The 23,080-nt window shown below is 40.4% G+C and overlaps 1 protein-coding gene across 3 annotated transcripts; it reads right to left on the minus strand.

The window, feature by feature from the left end:
- Nucleotides 1–333: 333 nt before the first annotated feature.
- Nucleotides 334–21,203, minus strand: slc39a14 (solute carrier family 39 member 14). Of its 3 annotated transcripts, none has more exons than XM_084024597.1 (10): nucleotides 21,027–21,203; nucleotides 16,455–16,638; nucleotides 13,682–14,037; nucleotides 11,944–12,121; nucleotides 9,541–9,710; nucleotides 7,347–7,469; nucleotides 5,375–5,524; nucleotides 4,782–5,016; nucleotides 4,471–4,655; nucleotides 334–3,211 (listed from the first exon to the last, which is right to left on the minus strand). In XM_084024597.1, the coding sequence occupies exons 3-10, from the start codon at nucleotides 14,006–14,008 to the stop codon at nucleotides 3,059–3,061; spliced, it is 1,521 nt and encodes a 506-aa protein (XP_083880723.1). In that variant the 5' UTR covers nucleotides 14,009–14,037; nucleotides 16,455–16,638; nucleotides 21,027–21,203; the 3' UTR covers nucleotides 334–3,058. The 3 variants fall into 3 exon arrangements, with proteins under 3 accessions (XP_083880723.1, XP_083880724.1, XP_083880722.1); XM_084024598.1 differs by lacking the exon at nucleotides 9,541–9,710 and adding an exon at nucleotides 8,324–8,493 and having other exon boundaries at nucleotides 335–3,211; nucleotides 16,455–16,555; nucleotides 21,027–21,202; XM_084024596.1 differs by lacking the exon at nucleotides 9,541–9,710 and adding an exon at nucleotides 8,324–8,493 and having other exon boundaries at nucleotides 335–3,211; nucleotides 21,027–21,202.
- Between the last annotated feature and the right edge of the window lie 1,877 nt (nucleotides 21,204–23,080).

Here is a 23,080-nt window from a genome sequence, read left to right on the forward strand (position 1 = left end):
TAAAACATTAAAATATCTCATACCTCAATATTGACCTCAGTTCATAACTTGAGTAATAAATACTTTACTCAAGTATTTTTGAGTATTACGGCTACTTGACATAGATTACTAGATTTCAGAGGGAAATATGGTACTTTTTACTCCACTATTTCTGATAACTTTAATTTCTTTGCAGATTCACTTTAATACAAAATACTGTATATACAACAAATACATTTTGATGTTAAATAAAAATATTAAAGTAAGACTTCACTGACCCATTGGTGAAAAACTGAACAAGATAACTAGAAGAATATACAGTAAAAAAAATACTTAAGCAGAAGTTCTTCTTCCACAACAGTTTTATGTGATTTGCTGATAATGTGGTCACATTAGATCCACCAGCTCTTGCTAATGAACATGCTCTTTTTTACCTGCAGTTTAGTACTGGGCTAAACTAAACTCATCTGCTAACTTTAGCGACTCTAAAAAACAGAATATAGAATATTACACCAATATACTAAATGAAGCAGGGTGAAAGTTCATTAGGAACATAAATAGACTGTTAAGATGACAGAACAAGGTAATAATGACAATTGACACATTGTTTTTTTTCTTGGAAAAGGATGTTTATAAAAAAGATTTCCATGACTCACAGAGAAGGCTAATGAGGATTCCCATAAATTACATTAGGTACAATATGAAAAGCGCTTCTATCAAATTATCAAAACCCCCAGAAAGCCAGACATTGGTTGGTTGTTTAATGCTGAAACAGAGAGACTTCTGTTGAAAGGTTTGTGTTTTTCCACCAATAATGTCTTATTATCTGTGTGCTCCTGGATTTATTACCTTAACTTACAGCACTTACTGGTTTGTGTCTGACCTAAAACCTTATGAGCTTATACTATCATGAATGGCTACAAATTCTGTATCTATGTTTGTCTATGGTCTGACTCCAGTTTTTTAATGTCCCATTTCTTCAAAATAAAACACTAAAACAAAGATAAACAACAAACAAAAAGACTGATTTATTTTATGTCATGGCTTTTTATGTAAACCGAAACTGAATATTTTATTTTGGGTGTAAAGCACAAAATAAATATTGTATGGCTTAAATAACAATACATAATCTCCCATTCCTCTTAAATATCAAGCAGCGGTAAAACAGTACCTCCTGGTACCCGCTTTAATAGTTTTCCTTCTCCATCCAGGAAAAACAACATTTAGGTCTTAATGTGAGGCCAATCATGGCTCCCAGTTTCTATCTCTTAAAATTATCAATCTACAGCTCTATTCTATGCTAAAATTGGATCTACAGAAAAGTAAGTTTTGGATCATTTATTCTGTTTAATTTTAAATATTGAACGGAGAAAATATGAAAGGATCAACACATTTGAACAGTAACACTATGTTGCTATTGTGTGAATGGCTGTTTCATCCTAAACAATACTGTTACAGTTATTTTCAGGTCCCCTGAACTCTCCAACAAAAAAGCAACATTAAAGATAATAAACCGTATTTTCACTGGCCAAAAGTATGTGGACAGCCAAACATTAGACTCACCATAAAACCATGAATTGGTCTTATAGTTCCAGGCTTCCCGGCACGTTGAAACAGGAAACTGAAACACAAAGTTGGAAACTAATATTCTAACATCTCATTCATTGTATGTAGTAGCATACAAGCACATTTCAAACTAATACCACAAGCAAATACTATGGTTAAAAAAAATGTTAAAAAGTTGTCCGTCTAAACTTGTATCGATTGTTTTCTTGACTAATCGATTAATTGTCTGATCCATATTCTTAAGGATTCAGTTTGCATCTTCAGAACAGCGGTTCAAGGTATTTTTTGAAAAACGGATGCTTACAGTAGCTCTGAAAGTTAAAGCAGACCATGATAAACAACCCAACAACAAGTACACGCATATTCACATACTTTTGGCCATATGGTGTAACTCAGAGAGAATCAGAGGACTAGATACAGTATACAACTTAATTTTTATATCATTATTATATGTGATTAACATGGATAAGCGGATAGTTCAGACTATTGCTGGACTGCCAAAGATGGATCATTCTGGGAAAAATAGTCTGTGGGATGTGTGAAGATTTTAAGATTTGAACTTTGAGTTCAAGAATACAAGGAATATTAATAAAAAAAACAATTCAATGCTATATTATTGAAGGGCACAGATGGTAAACTATATGTTGAAATGTTGAGTGTTTTTGTGTCTGATCTAGATAAAGCCACTAATATCAAACTCACGACTTTATTTTCTTTACAAATCTGATCTGGGCTTCATTAGGGATTTCTAACTGCAAGCTGAAGATGGAGACAAGTAAAGTTTGCCCTTCCAAACGTAATTGTGTAGCCCTTCACCCAATGGACTGCCCATATTTGGTCTTCAAAAGTCCAATGTCACGTTTATCGTGTAGAAAAAATATAACATCAACACACACATAAAGTCCAGTGGAAAGTCTGAAATTAAATTCCAGCTCAGGTCCTTAACGATTTGTTTTTGGTATGTAATGAATGAGAGGGAGAGGCGAGGGGGGTTGAAGTCTGGAGCAGACGGGTAAACACTCAAGGACGTCAATAATACAGCTGCTGTTACCTGATTGTGCTTTTCACACCTCCTGAGGAAGTGTTGCGTGCACAGAGGATTAGTGATAAGAATACTCTGTCTGTATCTACCGAATCCCAACAGTTGCGGCTCAATCACATCTGACAGAAACAAACAAAGCCAAAATGGCTGATCAGTAGTCTGGGCAGCAGAGAGAAGTGTGAGTGAATGGGTGGGTATTGCACATCAGTTCGGAAGTCTTTAACCCGTCTCTGCAGGCTGACTGCTGTTTCTGTTGATATTTCGAGACTGTTGAAGGGAGCAGCTGTCCGGAAAATACTGAAAAATCATGAAAAAGATGGCTGCCACCCCTCACCGCCTGGGATCTACTGCATGTGGAAACTCTGCTTGAATGGATACTCAAACATCTTCGATAGAGGAGATGTGCGTACCTGCCGCACAGCAGCCAAACTACCAAAACTCCAGAGGCCAAACGCCTGCCGACGACCGGGGCTAGCCCAGCTGTATCTGTCCAGAGTAGATCGTGAGGAGGAGCATGATGGAGAAGCCCGTCAGCAGGCCGGCGTTCTGGATGGCAAAGGTGAGGAGGAAGCTGCTGCCGCCGGCGTCCTCTTCCTCACGACTCACCTCATTCATCTCTGGAAACTGAGATGCAAATGAAAAAAAACAGAGAGAAAGAACTTCTTCAAATGTATTTATAACTATACATATGACATCTGGATTAGGCACCGCCTGTTAAATCAGGCTTACAAGTCTGAAGAAGCTTTGTCAAATTACTCCAGTGACATCATCGGGGGATCTCAGCTACACATTTTGAACAGAGAGCCTGTATTAGAGTTGAAAGATGTGGGCATTTACCAAGCACCTAGGGTACAACATTAAAGATCCCATATTATACTGTTTTTCATCAATTGCACACAGCTGTCAGAGGTCCAACAACACTGTATTTGATATGCATTGCCCCAAACACATCCGTGGTCCTGAATTTCATCCGTCTAAAAGTTGCTCAAATGAGTTCTGCTGAGCTCTGCTGAGAACAGGTTGTTTCTGTGCCTGCACCTTTAAATGCTAATGAGCTCCGTCTGTCAACGCCTACTCGGAGAGCCACGGAGACGATGCTTACGCTACGCAGCAGCATGCGCCAATGTTTTACGGTGGATGTATCGCTATGGCTCGCCTATGTGGCTCAGGTGAAGTTGCTGGGGCCCGTATTGTGGGGACAGATGGCGGCGCTCTGTCGGACACGCGCAGAGGAGTTCGGCCTGTGCAAATGACTCCATTCATTACATAACGAATGGAGCTGAATCTGAACAGCCCGTAGGAGCGCCGTTGTACCAGTGGGGGGGCTGCAGAGACCATGCAGGAGTCGCTTGTTTTCCTCATTCTGGGAGTTGGCAGGCTCAGGGAGGACCAGGTTATAGGTGTAGAGACCAGAGAAAACCTGTTTTTCATAATATGGGACCTTTAACATATTGGTAGTCACAATCAATACTAAATTGATGGATTGTGTCTTTAAGTTAATAGTCTGACACATCTACTGGCAATCAGTGTAGAGATCAGAACAGACAATAGTCCCATTTCTTTTTGGGGTACTTTTGATTAATGTATGTAATTATGTGGTCAAATAATCATTATGTTTCCTGTATTAAATCTATTTTTTAGAAACTGGGCAGGAATTTCAAAGTCAATGAAGTGTTGCTGGAGATTTAGCTGCTGGCAACAAAAAAAAAAATCCTCATATTTCTGAGTGCATTTTTGTTGTTTGGTAACAGATTTAGTTTCATGACATAACCATGATGTGACCATAGATATATGGATGTGACATACTTTCCCCAACTATAAATGGTCTCTTCTGGTGTGTGGAATCAAAATTAAAGATCTTCTAATCTCCTCCAAACACTGACCATATCTGCCAGAGCGATGTAGAGGAACATCCCTCCTGCCAGGGCGAAGATCCAGTTTGGGGAGAAGCTGTTGCCCGCCAGGATGCCAAAGCCCATGCCCAGATAACAGCAACAAGCTGACAGGAAGTTAAAGAACAGAGCTTGCTGTATGCTCATGCCAGCGTTCAGCAAGATCACAAAGTCTCCTGGGAACAGAAAGAGATTGACATTAAGAGGAGAAAATGTTATCAGGTGAGACTTGCAGCTTGGTAGACACTCAAGGAAGCAGTTGTTATTAAACATCGGCTGGCTTAATACCTGTCCTGACTCACCAAGCTCGTGGGGGAACTCCTCACACAGGATAGCCACGGACGTGCTGACGCCCTGGAAGACGGAGGCGGTGAAGGAGGCGCCGATGGCCAAGCCATCGATAAAGTTGTGCAGGCCGTCGCTCAACGTGATCATCCAGGCCAGGGTGCCGATATCAGAGTAGGCAGTCCCCTTTAGCCAATAGCAGCCACCACCACCGGTGGTGGACCGACCGCCGCTATCTGGGCTCTGGGAGTCCTGGGATGAATGGAGTGCGCAGCATTATGCAAATACCACATCTTGAACGGATGTGTTTCTTAATTCATTTGCTAATACAAAGACAGAATTTGAAATTGGATTTGGTTCGATTTCCAGTTTTGCTGGTCCAGTCCGCTGTATGAACTTACCCTGGTTTGATTTCGCAAACCAACATTTGTAATTATGACACATTCTTAAAACAAGCCTTCATCCGCAACATGTGCCGATAGTGTCACAACATTAAATCTAGTATTGCATTGGTTATAAGCAATAAGACAATGTGATTAACATAATATTGTCCCATAACAGCAATCTAAAAGAAATGAGGTCTTCTCCTCCTCCTGGCCTCCACCCTCACCTGTGGGGTCTGTGCAGGGCTGAGCATGAGCTCGCCCTCCCCTGCATCCACCTTGCCCAGAGCCAGACTGCTGGCTTCTCCGTTCTGCTGCAGCTTCTCCTTCTCGCCTTCCTCCACATCTGCACCGGGGTAATGACTGTGACCGTGGTTCTGAGGGACAGAGAGAAAACTGACATTATGATCAACACATAATGAATTATGCATTAGTAATATACAGAATAGATTTTGATGGATCCGATAACTGGATATTTTGATCATGACAAAAACAAAATAACCTTGAACTTCAAATCCATACGAGAAGAACAGATGGGCAAGTAGGCTCAAGTTGACTTAGAATGAATCACTAACACTTTATTTCCTTGAACCTTCCTCAAGGCGTCCGTTGACTCTTTGGTCTCATTGGAGCATCTTGTGCGACTGTTTCCTCTTGGGAACGTACCATTAACTCCTATTTGGTTTTATTTGACTACACAACGGCTTAAAAACATACGATTGAAGACAAATGAAACCATTGCCTGTCTCACTCTTCTAGAGATAATTTTAATTAGTGACATTTTATCAAAGTTTGCTTTAAGGATGCTGATTAAAAGCTTGCCTCACAAAGGTCACAGGTAAAGGGTCAGTTGTCATTATGACACATTCTAGCAAATTAAAAATTAGAACCAGGAAGCAGAACAAATTCAGTGTTTTTCTACTCACAGAATTACACTTCCAAAAAATGTTTTAACTCTGACAGTTTTGAATTGGCTTGTTTGGTAAATCTTTGGCAGTAAAATGAAAGCTCTGACAGCAGCATTGTAGGTGCAAATATGGGTCAAAGAGCTTCTGTAATTGGATCAGCAGGTCGACTTGTTAGTTGTTAATCGGCTGGACCATGTGGCTCAAAGCACAATAACCACAAGGTGGAGCAAATATCCCACAATCACCCCATTTACTGTACATTCATGGCTGCTTTTTGTGAATGTAATCAGATTTACTGGGAATCTCCATAGAGAGGCTGAGGCTCATCATTTCAGTAAAGAAGGTTTTAGAATAGAATTTAAAGTGAAGTTTAAACAGTACTGTACCCTGACTACAGTGACTTATACATCAGTGTGTTAGCTGTGGAGAAGTGTTAAAACAACAACCAAATGCACTACTACGCACCCAAGAGAGTAAAACAAAATATGTAAAAGTCACACTAGAAACACACTCGATTTTAAATAGAGAACACACACACACAGGCCAACCAATCACATTATAGATCAAACTCATGAATAGAATACCTCACCATATATAGGGAGGGAAGGAAAAATAGCAGTAAACTTGAACAAAGTTTAGGTTCAGCATGGACTCAATTCTAGGCCTTAAAAATCAAAAAGAACACAAAGAATTGATGTAGCCAGTAAACCTTCTCTAGACTACTTATATACAATGATTAGGTGGATAGGTATAGCTGGAGGTTATCACTGACGCCATGGAATGGTTAAAGCTTTGTGATGTCAGTCCATAAAAAGACGAACAAAGGTTAAGCTGAATTCCTCTGACATTTTTTAACACATTTTTCTACTACAGTATGTACAGTAGCATACTATGTTACACAACGTAAAGCAATACTTGCCTTGGGCAGGACTTTGTTAACGCCCTGTTAAACTGGTTAAACTTGCCACAGAACAACTCAGTAATCTTTATGCCATGATGGTGCTCTGACCAAATAATAATGTGATAGAGCTTTATTTGCATAACTAATTATGTAAACATGAATAACATTCATCTTACAACTACTTTTTGTCTTCAGGACTCCTGCGTTGACAGCGTCCATATAAAAGTAATCATAATCATCATCTAAGCTCTGTAAAGTTGGCACATTTTAATAATATTTAACTAATGGATATGCTCATTGTTGCCATGATAAAGTGCCTTTTTCCCACCAGCTGTATCTAACAATGACGCAATAAATATATCACAAAATTCTTGCTATGCGTGCACTCACCCTGTTTTTCTTTTTGAGAAGCACTCTGAGGACCTTTTCAGTGAAGTAGAAAAGGTAAAAGCCTCCGAACACCACCGCAGACTTGGACACATAGAAATCCACCTTAGGGTCAAAACCAAAGGCCTACGATTGCAAGAAAGAAGATGGTGTTAGCTTGTGATGAGTATTTATAGTAGCTGTTATCACAACATTAATGCCTGACGTCACCCCATATGGTATTTTCTTAAATTAGGTGTTATTTGAAACAACTGACAAACATCATTTAGCAAGGTTTCTCAAAGTCGTCAATTAGTGGTCGGTGCATGTTTTGAACTCTAAGTGTGTCTGAGGTGCGTAGACTGAAGATAAGAGTGAACTTTCAATCCCAGCAAAGTGTGAAGAAATCATTTTCCCACATTTAGATTCGCTGTGAACAAGAATATCAACTAGAGCTGACGTCCTTTTAAAGATTACAGAGATATTTCACATTCTAACCTGAGACAGGTTGAATTATGTATGGAATCGTCTCCCCTCCAGGAGACACAAACTGCCACAAGCTGAGGTATACAAATGTTTTTTCCGTTCTATTCATCCCATGTGAACTGACTCAATGGATTACACAAACTTGGCATTATGGGTGTGTGCACCGTCTAAACAGCATTTATAAAACTATTTCTTATATTTGTGGGTTGTGTCAGTCTGAAATTCAGCCTAGACTGAAAGTCAGCTAAACAGCAACACTCAAGTCATGTATTGGACTAATATAATTAGCAGTCACAACCATTTCTATGCATTTACTATTTAATAATTGAAACCTCTTTTTTTTTTTTTAAACTATGGTGGATATTTTGCTTGTTACTCAATTCACTGGGGGCATGATTGCTGTTGAAAGGATGAGTTCTTCACAACAACAACGCATCCTTTTCCTAGAAACGCCATAGCAACCTCGGACTGTGAAGGAGCTGCAGCTAAGTGAGTCACGGCAGCATCGACACTACCTCTGGGATGAGCTGAAACAGGGCGTTGGAGTAGAGCGTGCCAATGGCCAGGGCTATGAAGTAGAGCAGCAGTCGCTTGTAAAAGGTTTTCTTCATGAAGGGCACCACGCTCGCCCCGACCAGCGAACACAGAGAGATCAGTGTCACACACAGGATCCCATAACCCCACACTGAGCAACGGAGAGGAGGCAGAGGAAAGAAGGGGGGAAGGTGAGGAAAAAAAGGACAAAGATGTAGTCAAATTAGACAACGGATTTGATCAGATTAGTCACCAGGTTAAGGGGGAAAAAAAGAGAACACCAACCAGTTATTTCCCTGAAATGAAAAGAAACAGATGAATGAAATACACCTGAGAAAAAAAAGTGATTTCAAAAGACACCACAGAAAACACATTGCCCATTGATTCACAATAAGAGAAATGACACAGCCTTTCATTAGCATTTGAAGATGATAATTTGTTCTCCTCTGAAGCAGTCCTTGAAACCCATGCATTTTGATGAAGAGGGGAGGTGATCAAGGTAAAATTACAGTACAGACATACTTTTGTCCTAGTTTGCATCTGTCCTGCCCTAGCCAAGGGGGACACTAGTTATCACTGCAGACACAAATATGGCCAAATTAACTTTGAAATTGTTTTGCCCATCAGTAGCAGTAGGAGCGATGCTGGGGTCACTTTTAAATGTGAAGGATGCTGTAAGAGTGCTGCACCCCACTTCAAGATTGTTTTACACAAACTGAAATGTATGAATCCCAAAGCCATCAATAGTGAAACACTATTATCAAATCTGTTTAGATGTTCTACATGCTGCAGTCGCAGAAGAGAGAGCTGAACTCTATCTCCAAGAAAAACCTCATAACTGACCGAGAACTCATTGCCAGAAAAGCCACAGACACAGATGCAAACATACATTGCACACAAACAGAAAAGCCAGATCGGTGATGCAGTGAGGGTAGAGTGAAACCAAACAGCCTTCCACAGTGCTTATTAGAGCCCAAGAGAACACAAAGGCAGGAAAGAGAGGAATGTGAGGAGGAATATGAAAATAAGGAGAGTGTATGTGCGCTATTTTAATAAACATGTGGCACTAAAATGAAATAAAGAGACTTTCAACGTTGGCTTTTGTTATTGAAAAGCAGAAAAAGGGTTCATGGGACGTGAAAAGATGTCTAAATAAAACGTTAAAATAGAAATATGTATGGATGGATGGAAGGCAAACCTCTGGCAGGAGCTGCAGGATGGCATTGGAGTACAGCGTGCCAATGGCAAGAGCGACGAAAAACGTGAGCACGGATTTCATATAGCGCGTCTTCATCAGGGGCATGATGAAGACTCCGGTGAGGGAGAAGAGATTGATCACTGTGACGCTCAGGAAAGAAAAGCCCCACACTGAAGGTTTGAGTGAAGGGAAGGTTGGATGGAAGAGGAAGGCGAAACGTTAAAACAAACCCAGCATAATGCGTGCTAATGCAGCAGTAAATGCACGCCATCATCAATCAGACAGTTCTTTCAATACAATGATGTTGTGATCGCATACATGTGGTGCTAAATATTGTCACAACATTTCAAAGTGCTGTTAGGGAGAGAGATAGGTTTGACCTTAATGTGACCTGTCTTTTGACAGTAAATCTAATGAGACAAGATCAGGTATGTGAGATTTGCAATAGAGATTTCCATGACATCCGCCTCCCTGCTGCTGGCAGATCTTCACAGCATCTGCAAAGGAAAACAGCTCTCAAGCCAAAATAAGCCGTCTACTAGGGCAAGTGTGAGGCGAGCTGAGGGCACATGAGTGGATGATAAGGGAAAACAATTTTGTCAGTGTAGAGAGAGAGAGAGAGAGAGAGAGAGAGAGAGAGAGAGAGATTGAGCCGCAGCTCTGGGCCATTACACTGTTTCTCCTCTACCTGCCAAAGGATGAGTTCAACTGGGTTAACAGTAAGAACTGAAATGCGTAAGGCTGCAGCACAATGTAAGTGCTTATTAAGAACGAGAGGCCATTGATGTCCACAGTAATCACATGGATAATGAATGTTGTTTTTCTTGCACTGTGAAAAGCAGTGCTGCTTTCGGACACGAGTTCTGCTGCAGCCTCATGGGCAGAACATCACACGACAAGTTGACCAAATTCTTTGTCTATCATTAGCTAGCTTCTTATACAGGCTGCATACTGCAATGCCAGTTTAGCTTCCACTCAACAAGAACTCAAAGGCTTTTTAAATTGGATGAAGATGCCAAAATGGCTTCCAGGGCTCTCAAGGACATACAAAAGTCTGTATGAAGTTACAGTGAGTCAGCAGCCAAGGAAAGAAGAGCATTTTGTTGCAGGGATGCTTTCCTGCCCGACTGTCTTTACCTGGATGAGACCTCTGTAACATAAAAGGATATGCTGACTGAAGCACGATTGCAGAGTCTAAAATAATGTGCTGGTTTTTAAGCCAAATTGAAAAATGCAATCTGAGCCTTGGCTTACTGTGCATGCTTATTTTGGCTTTCATCTCCTTTGGGGACATCACGATATCACTGTCTCTAGGCGACAAAACAAGACCTTGAAAACGCACGAAATAAATGTGTTTTCAAGGTCTTGCATTTGGATGAAAACACAAATGTAAAACAATGAGTTGATTGAGAAAAGCTTGTAATTAATTAATTATTTATTGACAGAAATGTTGATGTGCTCATTTTAAAAGGAACAGAAGAGTTCAAATATACACTGGATAAATAAAGAAGCTGGAAAAAGCAAATCAGTCAAAAGCAAAAGTGTACCAATAGACAATATAAATGCTACCAGTATATAAAAAAATGCACAATCCATATTCATCTAACATACAATGTAGGTGTTAAAGGACAACGGACACCGCCAAAACTAACTAATTGAAATGCTTGCTTGCACTTTACCTGATAAAATTTGTCTTTACTTTTAGTTTGTAGAAGCAAGGTGGCTCATCATTTCCACCATCAGTCCCAGAAAAACACCCCAATGTGTTTATTCTTGCCCCGGGCTTGTGGGTAGTGGTTGACCGATATGGGTTTTTCAAAATGCTGATGCCAATATTTAGAGCGCAGGGTGGCCGGTGGCTGATATATAATGCCTGATGCTAATGTTCTCAAAATGTCATTAATCGGTCTACCGCTACTTGTGGGTAATGCTATTTGTTCAGCCCTGCAGTCTGTGTGTGTTTCTCAGAGGCCCAACAGTTACAACTGGAGACGTTAAACCTTTCTAAAAATGTTTGATCTTTCATTTAAAAAAAAGGCTTCTGCAAATGTTACAAAGGAGTCAAGCCCACATTTATCGGGAACAGTTTTCTACAGATACTCCAGATTCGGTGCATTAATGAGTACAAATGGTGTGAGATTAAGTAAAAAAAATCAACTATAGTGGCCAAGTTCATTGCCAGACACGACGCAAAGTGCACCAGCGTGGCTCATTGATTTGCTGCAATAGATTTTGACAGTATTGGGAATATGCTACATCAATTAGCTACACCATCATTGTCCTTCAAATACATAGAAGGCAACCAGATGATCGTTACAGGAAACAAAAAGAAATACCTTCAGTCTTGTCATGATAGACAAATAGCTAACATTTTATATCAATGAGTCAAAAGTCGGTGCTCACCTTCAGCATCTGTGGGCCTGGGCGAGACGTCAGTGCTTAACTCTTCCTCTTTATGTGCCTTACAGGTGCCAGAATCCAACTGCTGCAGCATGGTGGGGCACAACACCTGTAAGTCCTGCCCGTCCAGCCGTGACTGCTCGCTGATGCTATAAATGGCCAGCGTGTCTACCGGCAAGCACTAGAAATGAAAAGATACCAGTCACTTACCATTTTACCTTGACCAACATTTGAATTAGCCAGGTAAGTATTCTGTGAGGTCAGGGTGCTGGTCAATTTTAAACAGGCTGCTTATCTCTGTTTTATATATGGTAAATTGAAAATATTTTGGTTTGGACTGCTGGTTGGCCAGAACAAATCAATTAATCAAACCGTTTCCAATGATGGCTTCTCAGATGGTTCTGTTAAATAAACTGTTTTGCAGGTCAGCTTAATTTGCCATAAGATTGCTTGAGATTTCAATAAAAAAAAACATTAAAATGTTTACTAACAACTCTAAATTGCCCGTAGGTGTGAATGTGAGTGTGAATGGTTGTCTGTCTCTACATGTCGGCCCTGTGATAGACTGGCGTCCTGTCCAGGGTGTACCCTGCCTTCGCCCAATGACAGCTGGGATCGGCTCCAGCCCCCCCGCGACCCTGAATACAGGATAAGCGGTAGACAATGGATGGATGGATGTTTACTAACAACATAAAACTGGACATGATGTCTCAGTCCAGTTATTAAAAGGCTGACAGGACACATACAGTGACGTCAACTTCTGAAATTCTTCTATCAGAGATATCAAACTGTACCATACAGAAACTGTATCCATTATCAAGAATTTACTCTTATAATGGGAGGATGTTACAAGTTCACCTCCTGGAGACAAAAAGTGAAAGTGAATCAAACTCAGGCAGACTGTCTAAAACAACAGGAAAATATTATCTCCAATGATTGCTGAAACTGTTCTCAGAATAATGAGGATATCGGAATGTAACGTGTTCAGTGAACAGACTCACTGTCTCCATTCGAACACCTGATCTACATGAGGCCCTAAGCTCTGAAGCTCAGAAGAGTTTACATCTTTCCACCAAACCCAGAGTCAATCTATTCAAAATCATATCAGCAAGCAAGTCGATCATCTGCGACACTAAGCATGGGAAATATGCTAAATATTTCAACTATCTGGCACCGGCTCCAGGCAGGACTGAAGCTGGATTGACACCTTCTGCTGTTCTAAGGGTTCTGAGAGCTAACCTGCACCTCCTTAAAAACAGGATGCAGGGTTGGTATGAAAGAGCCACATGCTTGTTTTGTCGGTTTGGTTTGTACATTAGTGACACTTTTTTAGCAGACAGTTTTCATAGTTCCGGCACACGACAGCTCACAGATAACTGACTGCATACACCCAAGACTCAGAAACAGTGATGTCAGTTTTTGAAGAAAGGTTTGCCACTTTCACACCAAGCAGTCCAGTCCAGTCCAGTTCTACTATTTTCTGACATATTTTAGATTAAAAAATGTATTGATAGATAGAGAGATAAGGAATTGAATGGAATAAAGGACAGATAAAATATAATATAACAAGCACATCATTTACAATAGTGTTGGCTGCAAAAGTGTTGATGCCTTTACATTGAACTTCCAGTGGTCCTCAGATGTTAAAAACCAATTCGATTTCATCCTTTCATACATTAATTTGGCACCTCAACTCGAACACTAACACAACACAACACAAAGAGAATGCTTTTGTTCTTACCTTGGATTTGTTGGATTTCGGAGGTGTGTTTATCACAGGTGTCTTAGCCACATTGCTGCTGTCGCTTACACCTTCACCTTCACCCTGACCCTGGCTGAGGAGGGCCAGCAGCGAGCGCAGTTGGGGCACCGAGATGGTGCTGTTGTCTCCATAGCGGGACAACAGGTCCTGGAGCACCTGGGTAGGGGACTGTGTCTGACCTTCCCCCTGACATGTCACTTGGCCCAAGGGGCAGAGAAGCACAGCCAGGGCCAGAACAAACATCAGTTGGGACCGGAGGAGGGTGATGGTCGTACTGGCCCGACCATAAGGGGACCAGTTAAGCATGGCTTCTTTACTGGCTGGCAGACGTTGATCTGCAGGTGGAGGCCGGGATGAGAAATATTAACTTAAACTTTTAAAACTGAGAAAACTCTAAAAGTCTGCTCTCAAACTACATACTTGAATGATCATTTTATTCACAAAAAACAGATACCAGAAAACATTTCAAAATTGTGTTTGAACCTCAACACATATCAATAACATTGTACAAATAAAATACTCAAATTATGACTTAAGCAATTAAGCAATATGTGATCAATATCTGATCTGCCAATTTTTGGTACTCAACGGATTTGAATACTCAACAAAATAACTGTAATAATAACATAACATTGGGGTCATTCCGTGCCAACTCAGCCACCCATGTACATGACACCTCTCAGATTTTGCTGAAAAGCGGTGAAAATATGCCTTATGTTACCAAAAAAGGGAATCTGAAGTTTGTCAGAGCAGTCTTAATATTAATTGTTTGCCATCACTGAGCATAATACTAAGTTATTTCCACTATTTTCATGCTTTATCATCACTAAATTCTCCCTGATCTACATTCCAGACTTCTGGGGGGGAAAAAGTAAAAAATGGTGCATTATGAAGAATAAAATTCATATTAAGGAGCTTCATAGTCAAAGGTTTTATTTAATTAAAAGAAAGAACAAATATGTATCTTTAGCTGGTATAAATCCCATTAGGATCATCAAGTGCCCACGTGGTCATTTGGGGGTCCAAATATGGGGTTCCAAAAGAGTCACCTCTGCCCGGGAGGGTTTTTGGACCCCCATAAAACCCCCACCAGTGGTACCATACCCTTCAAATTCATTTTGGCAAGAGCAAAGTTCCCAAATATAACAAATAATTCTGTTCATTAATCATGGTGCTAGGGGCACCCAAAAAGTGAAAAATATTTTTGGCAGTCTAAACAAAATTTGATTTTGTTGACCCATCTCTCACCCAAACAGTAAGGACTGTTGATTCTGCCTACAGAATTGTGTAGTACAAACTAGGGTTGTCACAAGAACCGATACTTCGGTACCAATTCGATGCCGACACGAAAAAAATAATTAGATACTTGCTTTTTTCTGGTATCGTCAGAACCGAATATACAACTTTTCACTCGGCTTGAGCCGTGTCGATTCTTGGCGGAACTGACGGGGGCAGTATACGCGTGTGAGCAGCACAGAGCAGTAAGCGGCGCTGAAGAAGAAAACTTGCCGTCTTCGAAAAAAATGGCTTCAGCAGGTGGGAGCGAAAGCACAACACGTCGGCTCGTCGACAAGACAGGTGCGAAGAGTCGCGTGTGGAATATAATATAATATTATAAATAAATATTATAATAAAATAATATTTGCATTCGAGGCGGATGAATCCGGAGCAATTCTTGATTCAAACAAGCCGACATGCAAAAAGTGCCTTATAAGCACAGTATTGTTTGTTTTTATACTGGATGGCTATAGGTCTGTTGGCAGCTGGTACTGCAATTTAAATTCTGTGCAAAAAGATCTTAAAGCACAGTGGTGTTAAATACTTGACAGTTTGAAGCAGTTTTCAATAAATTAGTGAATTTAAAAGTACATGGGTCCTGTTGTTGTTTTTTTTTAATTGTGGTATCGAATTAGTATCGAGAATCGTGGAAATTCACAGGTATTGGTATCGACTACTGAAATTCTGGTATCGTGACAACCCTAGTACAAACTACAATGAACTAACACCAATTTTCAGCCTTCTATCACTATGAGAACAGAAGTTATGGGCCTCCAAAAATGCCAAAAAATGAAATGCGAAATTCCAATGTGGGAAAAAGGGGTGTGGCACTTGAAATTCAAATGGATGCCACGGGCAAACCGTTTGAGATATTCAACTGAAACTATTTTTCAAGTTACATATTTAGGAATGTGAATATTCAGTTTACTTGGTATGGGGCCAATCCTAACAGCAAATTAAACACCTAAAGCCTACCCAAAGGCCCACTATTAGACTTTAAGCACACAGAGGAAACCAGCATGATAAACATATTCGCCAATTACATTCACCATTCACCACACAGAATCCGTGTGTAACACTGTAACACTCTTAAACACAAACCAGACATTTTCTTTTACTATAATGTGCTGCATGTTCTTGGTTAATTGTGCAAGTGAGCTTTAGTGATTGGCTATACTCAACACTTAAAACAAACACAAGGACAAGAATTGCGAAATTTCATATTTTAAATCAGCCAAAGTGGGTGTGAAAATAGTAAGCAAGCATATCGACAACAGTCAATCCAACATTTCCATCCTGGTCTCAAACTTTCATGTGCACACGCCACACACAGGACGAACTGTAATGTGCCTGTCCTGTGTGCGCCGACGCACAGAGCGCTGATTCATTTGTGCTTTGCATGTGACCCTGCAGGTCCACATGCAGAGCTGGCCTGAATAAACAGACCTATTCATTTTTGTGAAGAAACACTCACCTTTTCCTACAGAGCCTCTAGTGATAGATGGAGCGTTAAGCGCCCGAGTCAGTCCGTCTGCCCTGAGGCTCCGAGTGCGCTGAGTAAAGCCCACAGGTTACCTGGGAGCAGAGATGGATTGGGGAGTGAAGAACAGTGAAGAAATGCCTGAAGAGAACAGCGAGCTCCTCAGGAGTGCAGTGGACTGTGGAGGAGAGAGGGAGAGAGAGAGAGACACACACACACACAGATAAAACAAAGGTTACGACTCACCGATGAAGAAGAAAGAAATAGGGAAGGAAGGAAGAAAATAAAAGAGGCAGTGAAGAAGAAAATAAACCTGAAATGGCAGCTGCCAACTTAAATGTTCTGTACTCGCCCTAACCATCGACTTGCCTTCTTCAAATTCCAATCTAACACTCAGGCCACAACATCCAGCACCGAGCCAATCCCACATCATTACTTTTCTGAAACTGCAATTAGCATTCCTTGTTGATGTACATCTTGCTACATAAAGACAAGGCTATTTAGTTGGCCAATAGTGAGTCGGACAGGAAAATGCAGAACAAACATCCAATTCAGCTGCTCTAGAGGAGCACAGCATGCTCCCAGCCATCATGCTCAACTTTGTGTCACTCAGCTTCTTACCTTTTGTTTACTTTTTATAATTCATCGAATTATTGACAAAAAATAACAGTCAGATTACTTGAAAATGATTGTTATCCTTGTGCAAAACAAAATCTTCAATTCGGGAACGCAATTCTATATTGAGATATGTGTATACAGACCTATACTGTGATGTAGTAAGTTCACTTATAAATAACAACAGATGGGAATGTCCGTTTTTGACTTATCCACAAACTGACAAATCATGTAAAATGTATTCTGCAAATATTACCAAAATGTAGTTCTTCCCAATGATGCCGAGCTGACAGCAAAAACTTAACTCAACCAGCAATATTAAAAAAAGGACTAAATGAAAGTGCGGAAGCTGATAAGAACAATGGAAGTCCTCTGGCCAAGGCTGTAGCACACAACTTAGCTGAACACCATCAAAGGTTTTCATATTAATGGCCAATTTATGTTTCAGTAAATAGAGTACAGAAAATTGCATTACCTAGAGGTTTGTATGGTCATGCAAACCGACTTGAATGTGTCTCTTGTAGTGTAGCTGCTAGCCTACACAGGTCAAACGTTTTATAAGTGGATAAACGTCCAACAATAAACCCACTTCTCCCTCCAACATACCTCTGGCTGCAGGAGAGCAGCCAGAGGTAAAGTGATATCGCTCCTCTTCCACATTTATTTTTCATTAAGGGGGAGAGGCAAGGTGCGTGAACAAATGTTATGGAGTGACAAAAGGCAGCAGAATATTAGTACAACACAAAGACAGGCATGTCTTGGATGAAACCCTTGCCTCGTTCCTTTTTGAAACGTTTTTAGTTTTCAAAATGTTGATTTTTCTCCTTAAAAGTACAGCATCTGCTTTGATTTGTCCAGGATATAGCAAGATAACTAGTGAGGAAGAAGAGCTGTTAAACCGTCACCTCGCTTCCTCGGCTGTGATGATAACCCAGGAATATGGACTCTAAACATGCACCGAGTCCTTTTATTGCTTTGAAGAGCATGACGGTCCAAACAGTGAAGCTACACACTTGGTCTCAGTGTGGCTGTGGTCCAATTAAAACAATGCAGAAACTGCTTTTAAATGTCAGCATGTCCGGTCAGACTGATGTCACTGTATACTCAGACACACACGCATTTAGTCCAAGGCCTATCTGTGGAGATAAAGGGGGTGGGAAGTGGCAGGCAGTGTTCAGCAGGGATGTTAGTCCTTCACCATTACGTTGAAGGCTTCTTTTGCCATGATGTAAAATAAGAGTTTTGCCAGCACCAGGGGGGAAAAGAGGGAAGAGAAGGGCGGGAAAATATTTAGTCACCGTCTGCTGTACTTCAATCCCAAAGGCATGCATTGATTCTCCTCTGGTGAGCCTTTTAAGTCTCTGTTGTTAGCAAGTCCACAATTTATTAACTACAAACAAAATCGACACAACCAGGTGACTACCACTCAAGAAAAGGGTAATAAATAAAAAAAACAAAGTGAAAGTGATAAACACAAAGTACTTTCGCATGCATTCCTATTATCAAGAGACAATGTGGGAGCTGGAGGTGAGAAACTGAGCACATGTGGCAGCCAAACTACCAGCGTTATACAGTAACATCCACACACACACACACACACAGACAGACACACACAGACACACACAGACACACAGACACACAGTTCTTAGACCCGCGTAAACACAGCTGCTCAGTGAGAAATTTCCCTTGTGGTCATCAACTTCACCACCTGAGAGAGCAGAAACAAAACCTCTGATCAGAGTAACAGGAGCTCAAGTAGTAGACGCTGACAATTCACACACTTATCCTCCGACCGGCCTTTGAATGACACATGGAAAGAACAATATCTGAAGTTGAAGCGTTACATGAGGGACCTGCTTTGCCAAACAGCCCGATAGCCCTATATGCTCATAGCTGATGATAGCACTGGTGATCCCACCCTAAAACTCAACAGAAGGCGTTCTACTACATTAATGCAGCAAGGTCACCAACAAACTATTAACAAAATAGGCCTGTGAATAAACATAGTGCTCAAAGAGCACTGCCACCCTTGTGTCTGCTGACTCAGAATCAGACATGAGAAAAAACAATTCTCCTTTGTGTTCCTTCTCTCAGCGATTTTTGAGTCAGTTTATATTTTAAAAAAAATCTCAAACTTCTACTTGTTCAACGGCATAAAGTATACTGTACCTTTTATGAATGGAGACACACAAACAGCAGCTGCCCCTCGCTAGTTTCTTCTCAAAGCTAAGCAGTCTGCTCCGCAAAGCAGTCTCTCACGCGTCTACAACTGTCTCAACCGAGGTCACTTTATATAATGTCCGAGCAAAGGGCAGGTTAAGCTGTGCATCGACTCATCAACCTTTACCCAAGGCCAGTAATTATTGTTTGGCTCAGCCCTCTGGCTGATACCACCAGCCAAGACTGTCATTAGATGAGAGAAAGATGGGCATGATATTGGTTCAGCGAACGCATTGTCCATGTGCTCCACTCATCCTAAGCATACAACAAAGCACCATTCATCATAAAATTAAAGGGTTTGGACATGACTTGGTCTGACTAAACCCCTCATTTTTACCCAGAGGCCAGTTTAGAGGTCAGAGATCAAAAAGTAGAAAGCCACAGAGTGCACATACTTCTATCCTGCAACTGAAGATGTTTTTTTTTCTCTCTTTTTTAGTTAGAACTAATATTTTCTCAGAGGTAAATATTGTACTTTTTAATGCACTACACTTGTCTGACACCTTTCGTTACTTTTGGGTCATTCCACGCCAACTTACCTAGGGGTCCCCGGGTCACTCCCTCAGATTTTCCTGGGATAAAATCTTAAATGTAGATCTATACATCTGTACCCACCATATTAGCATTCAATTCCTCATAGTTTCAGAAATACAGACCTTTGAATTTATTTTTACCTAAAAAAAGCCATGTGCAAAAAAATGCATTTTCCCCTCAACTTCAGGATTATTTATATAATACTTATATAATACTATAATGGATTGATCTAGGTAGCTAATGTTGCAAATATATACTAAATAGCATCCACATGTTTCAATCAGTTAGTCTCTGGGATGCTTATTTATCACACTATATGAAGCTAAAAATATATTTTTATAATTGATTTGACCATGTGGCTGGGTTTAGGATCTTCAAATGTTTTCTTACCTGTAGTGGAGTATTTTCACCGTGTGGTTTTGGTACTTTTACTTAAGCTTATCAACATATTTTGTGTATTTATGTGTATTTACCGGTATGTGTATTTATTACTTATGGACGCTTGAGAATCTGATAACTACAAGTATATTTTGAATAACCTTTAAAACGCCTTGAATGTAATGAGTCACACATACAAGTTTCGCATCATATAGTTAAACACTGACTGGACATTTGACTGCTATACACCTATAATTATGATAGCTTAAGTACATATGTATATGTATATTGCTAATACACATGTTTACTTAAGTAAGGCTTTGAATACAGGACTTTTACTTGTAGTCGATTATTTCTAAAGTGTAATAGTAATAGGAAATAGTACCTTTACTCAAGTAATATTGAGGGAGAAACTAAAGCACGCATCTAGTAATACGATGCTACGACTAAAGGATTACTCATCGGCAGGTTTCTTTTTATCTCGGCAGGACGCCCACAATGTCTACACAGACTTTCCCTGGCTCTGCTTTGATCATTCTCACACAAACAAAACTATACCACCAAATGATGGACGGACATCACACGGACAGGTCAGCGAGTCACAGCACTTAGTCCTAACTTAAGCTAGCTACATTAGGTTAGCTTCTTGATTTAACTACGCTCCTGTGTAAGTAAGCTAACCAGGTTAGCGAGAAATCCCTGTGTAAATCAACATTTTCACGGTCAATTAGTTGCCGGTATCACTTACTGTTAGCTAGCTAAGGTACAGCCAGGTGATATTAGCCGGCTTCTTCGTTTTATCCGTGACAATTAGCTTACCGGTGATGCTGTTGGGGGCAGACAACCAGGCTCGATAGGGTCCCTCTGGGCTCTGACACAGCAGAGATGTCACAACTAAAACGTCTGCTGTCCGCTCACTCATTCACAGACGGACTAACGCGAGTGATTTTTGTCCTCCCATTCAAACACACCACACAGCAGCAGCGCGTGCCGTGGCGGATGTGATGGAGTCTCAGTGGTGACGTCGACAGTTCGTCTTCACGGTCAAAGTAGATGTTTTGCTCCCTCGTGTGGACGAGAGCGAGTACTGCAAGACCCCACGATAGATAGATAGATAGATAGATAGATAGATAGATAGATAGATAGATAGATAGATAGATAGATAGATAGATAGATAGATAGATAGATAGATAGATAGATTGATAGATAGATAGATAGATAGATAGATAGATAGATAGATAGATAGATAGATAGATAGATAGATAGATAGATAGATAGATAGGTAGGTAGGTAATGATGATGCGTTTGACATTATCAGTTCATCAAGTTGTGCTCCGCCGTTCTTGTAAAACCCTTGTAAAAAATCGTTGACACAATCTGAAACACATTACAGGAGATATGGATGGCATGTTTGATATAAAAAAAAATCCATCAGGCCCAAGAAGAAGAAGGCCTTTAAGCAACGAAGGCATACCAAATGAAAAATGTATTTTAGACATTAAATGGCAATAAGTAAGATATTGAATGTCACCCAGTATGACATGAATGAAGGGAGGTTGAAGGGATTCAGCTGGGAGTCTCCGGCTTTCGGGTATCATTTGCAGACATCCCACTGCTGCGTTCAGAACAGAGAAACCAACTGTTGTTCTGCTTCAGGTGTGTTCATGCCTTAGTCCCATTGGACCCCATATATTAAGCTCTGCTCTTTGACCCCGGAGGCCAGGATATCCAGGTAAAGGGCGTCTGTCGGGACCAAGGGGCAGAGGAAAAGGGTGCACCGGCTGTTGATAAAAATTATGAATATATTTAAATATTTTAAGATTATTTTTTTTTTAAATACAAAAAATATACATACATTTTTTGTCTGTTTTTATATTTAAATATCTGAAGAAAATCCTCATACAAACATCCTGGGAATCCAATATTGTAACAATTGCAGATTGTTTTTACAAGATAACACCAGGCAATAAGGGTTAGGGTAAGGTTTGGGGTTAGGGTTGAGGTTTGTTAATTCAGGTTTTGATTATTATTTTTTTTGCACAGGCCTATTGATATGGTGGTGGTAGGAGTCTGCTCCTTGACCCCGGAGGCCAGGGTTCGATATCCAGTCAAAGGGCGTCTGTGGGACCAAGGGGCAGATATGGATGAATTAAAATAGATAAAAATCATACTTTGTATACAATATGGTGAATATCACTGCCTCATCCAAGCATGAGATGGTGTGATTCACATGCAGTGGTTTCAACTTTAGATTAAAACCACCATCTTATAAAAACAAAAGTGTGTTTATTTCTGGTGAAGTTTTAACATAGTAAATGTAGAAATATTTACTAGATATAATAGAAGAGAGGGAACCGCAGAGCAGAGATGTTAAATGGGTTTGCGTTCTCCAACCCTTCTTCCTATCAATTACCTTCCGGCATCACAATTGTGTACTAAGGTGAAGGAGCCGCTTTGTTTCTTACACATTATCATGCTTTACATTTTGGATCTATTTTCATTGGACCAGTGAACTTGTTTGGTTAACTTATCCTGACATTTTAACAGAAACCTCTGTTATACTTGTATTAGTAACCAAGGGTCACCATGACCACAAGTCATAGCGGGGAAAAAAGAGAGAATGAAGTGGCGTAGTACGACGGTGTATCAGTACGACAGACGGCGGCGTATTAGGGTCACTGTAGCAAAAAAATAAATAATAATAATTGAGATGAGAGAGGTGGGCCAATAATCCAAGAAGAAAAGTCGCAAATTTGTGACTTTATTACGATGCTAACAACTGGCATTTTTGCTCGCTAACTTCCCATGAATGCACCCATTTATGTTTCTAATGGATACATTGCAATGCTTGACAACGCCTCGTTAAGGTCTTA

This window comes from Eutrigla gurnardus, assembly GCF_963514095.1.
Source record: "Eutrigla gurnardus genome assembly, chromosome: 13".
NCBI lineage: Eukaryota > Metazoa > Chordata > Actinopteri > Perciformes > Triglidae > Eutrigla > Eutrigla gurnardus.

Excerpts from the sequence above, each read along its gene's own strand:
- slc39a14 (XM_084024597.1), bottom strand. The coding sequence starts at position 14,008 with ATGCTTAACTGGTCCCCTTATGGTCGGGCCAGTACGACCATCACCCTC. Across the intron at positions 9,711-11,943 it reads CAGGCCCACAGATGCTGAAG|TGTGGGGCTTTTCTTTCCTG; the intron begins GTGAGCACCGAC and ends TCAAACCTTCAG. Across the intron at positions 7,470-9,540 it reads TCCTGCAGCTCCTGCCAGAG|GCCTTTGGTTTTGACCCTAA; the intron begins GTTTGCCTTCCA and ends TTGCAATCGTAG.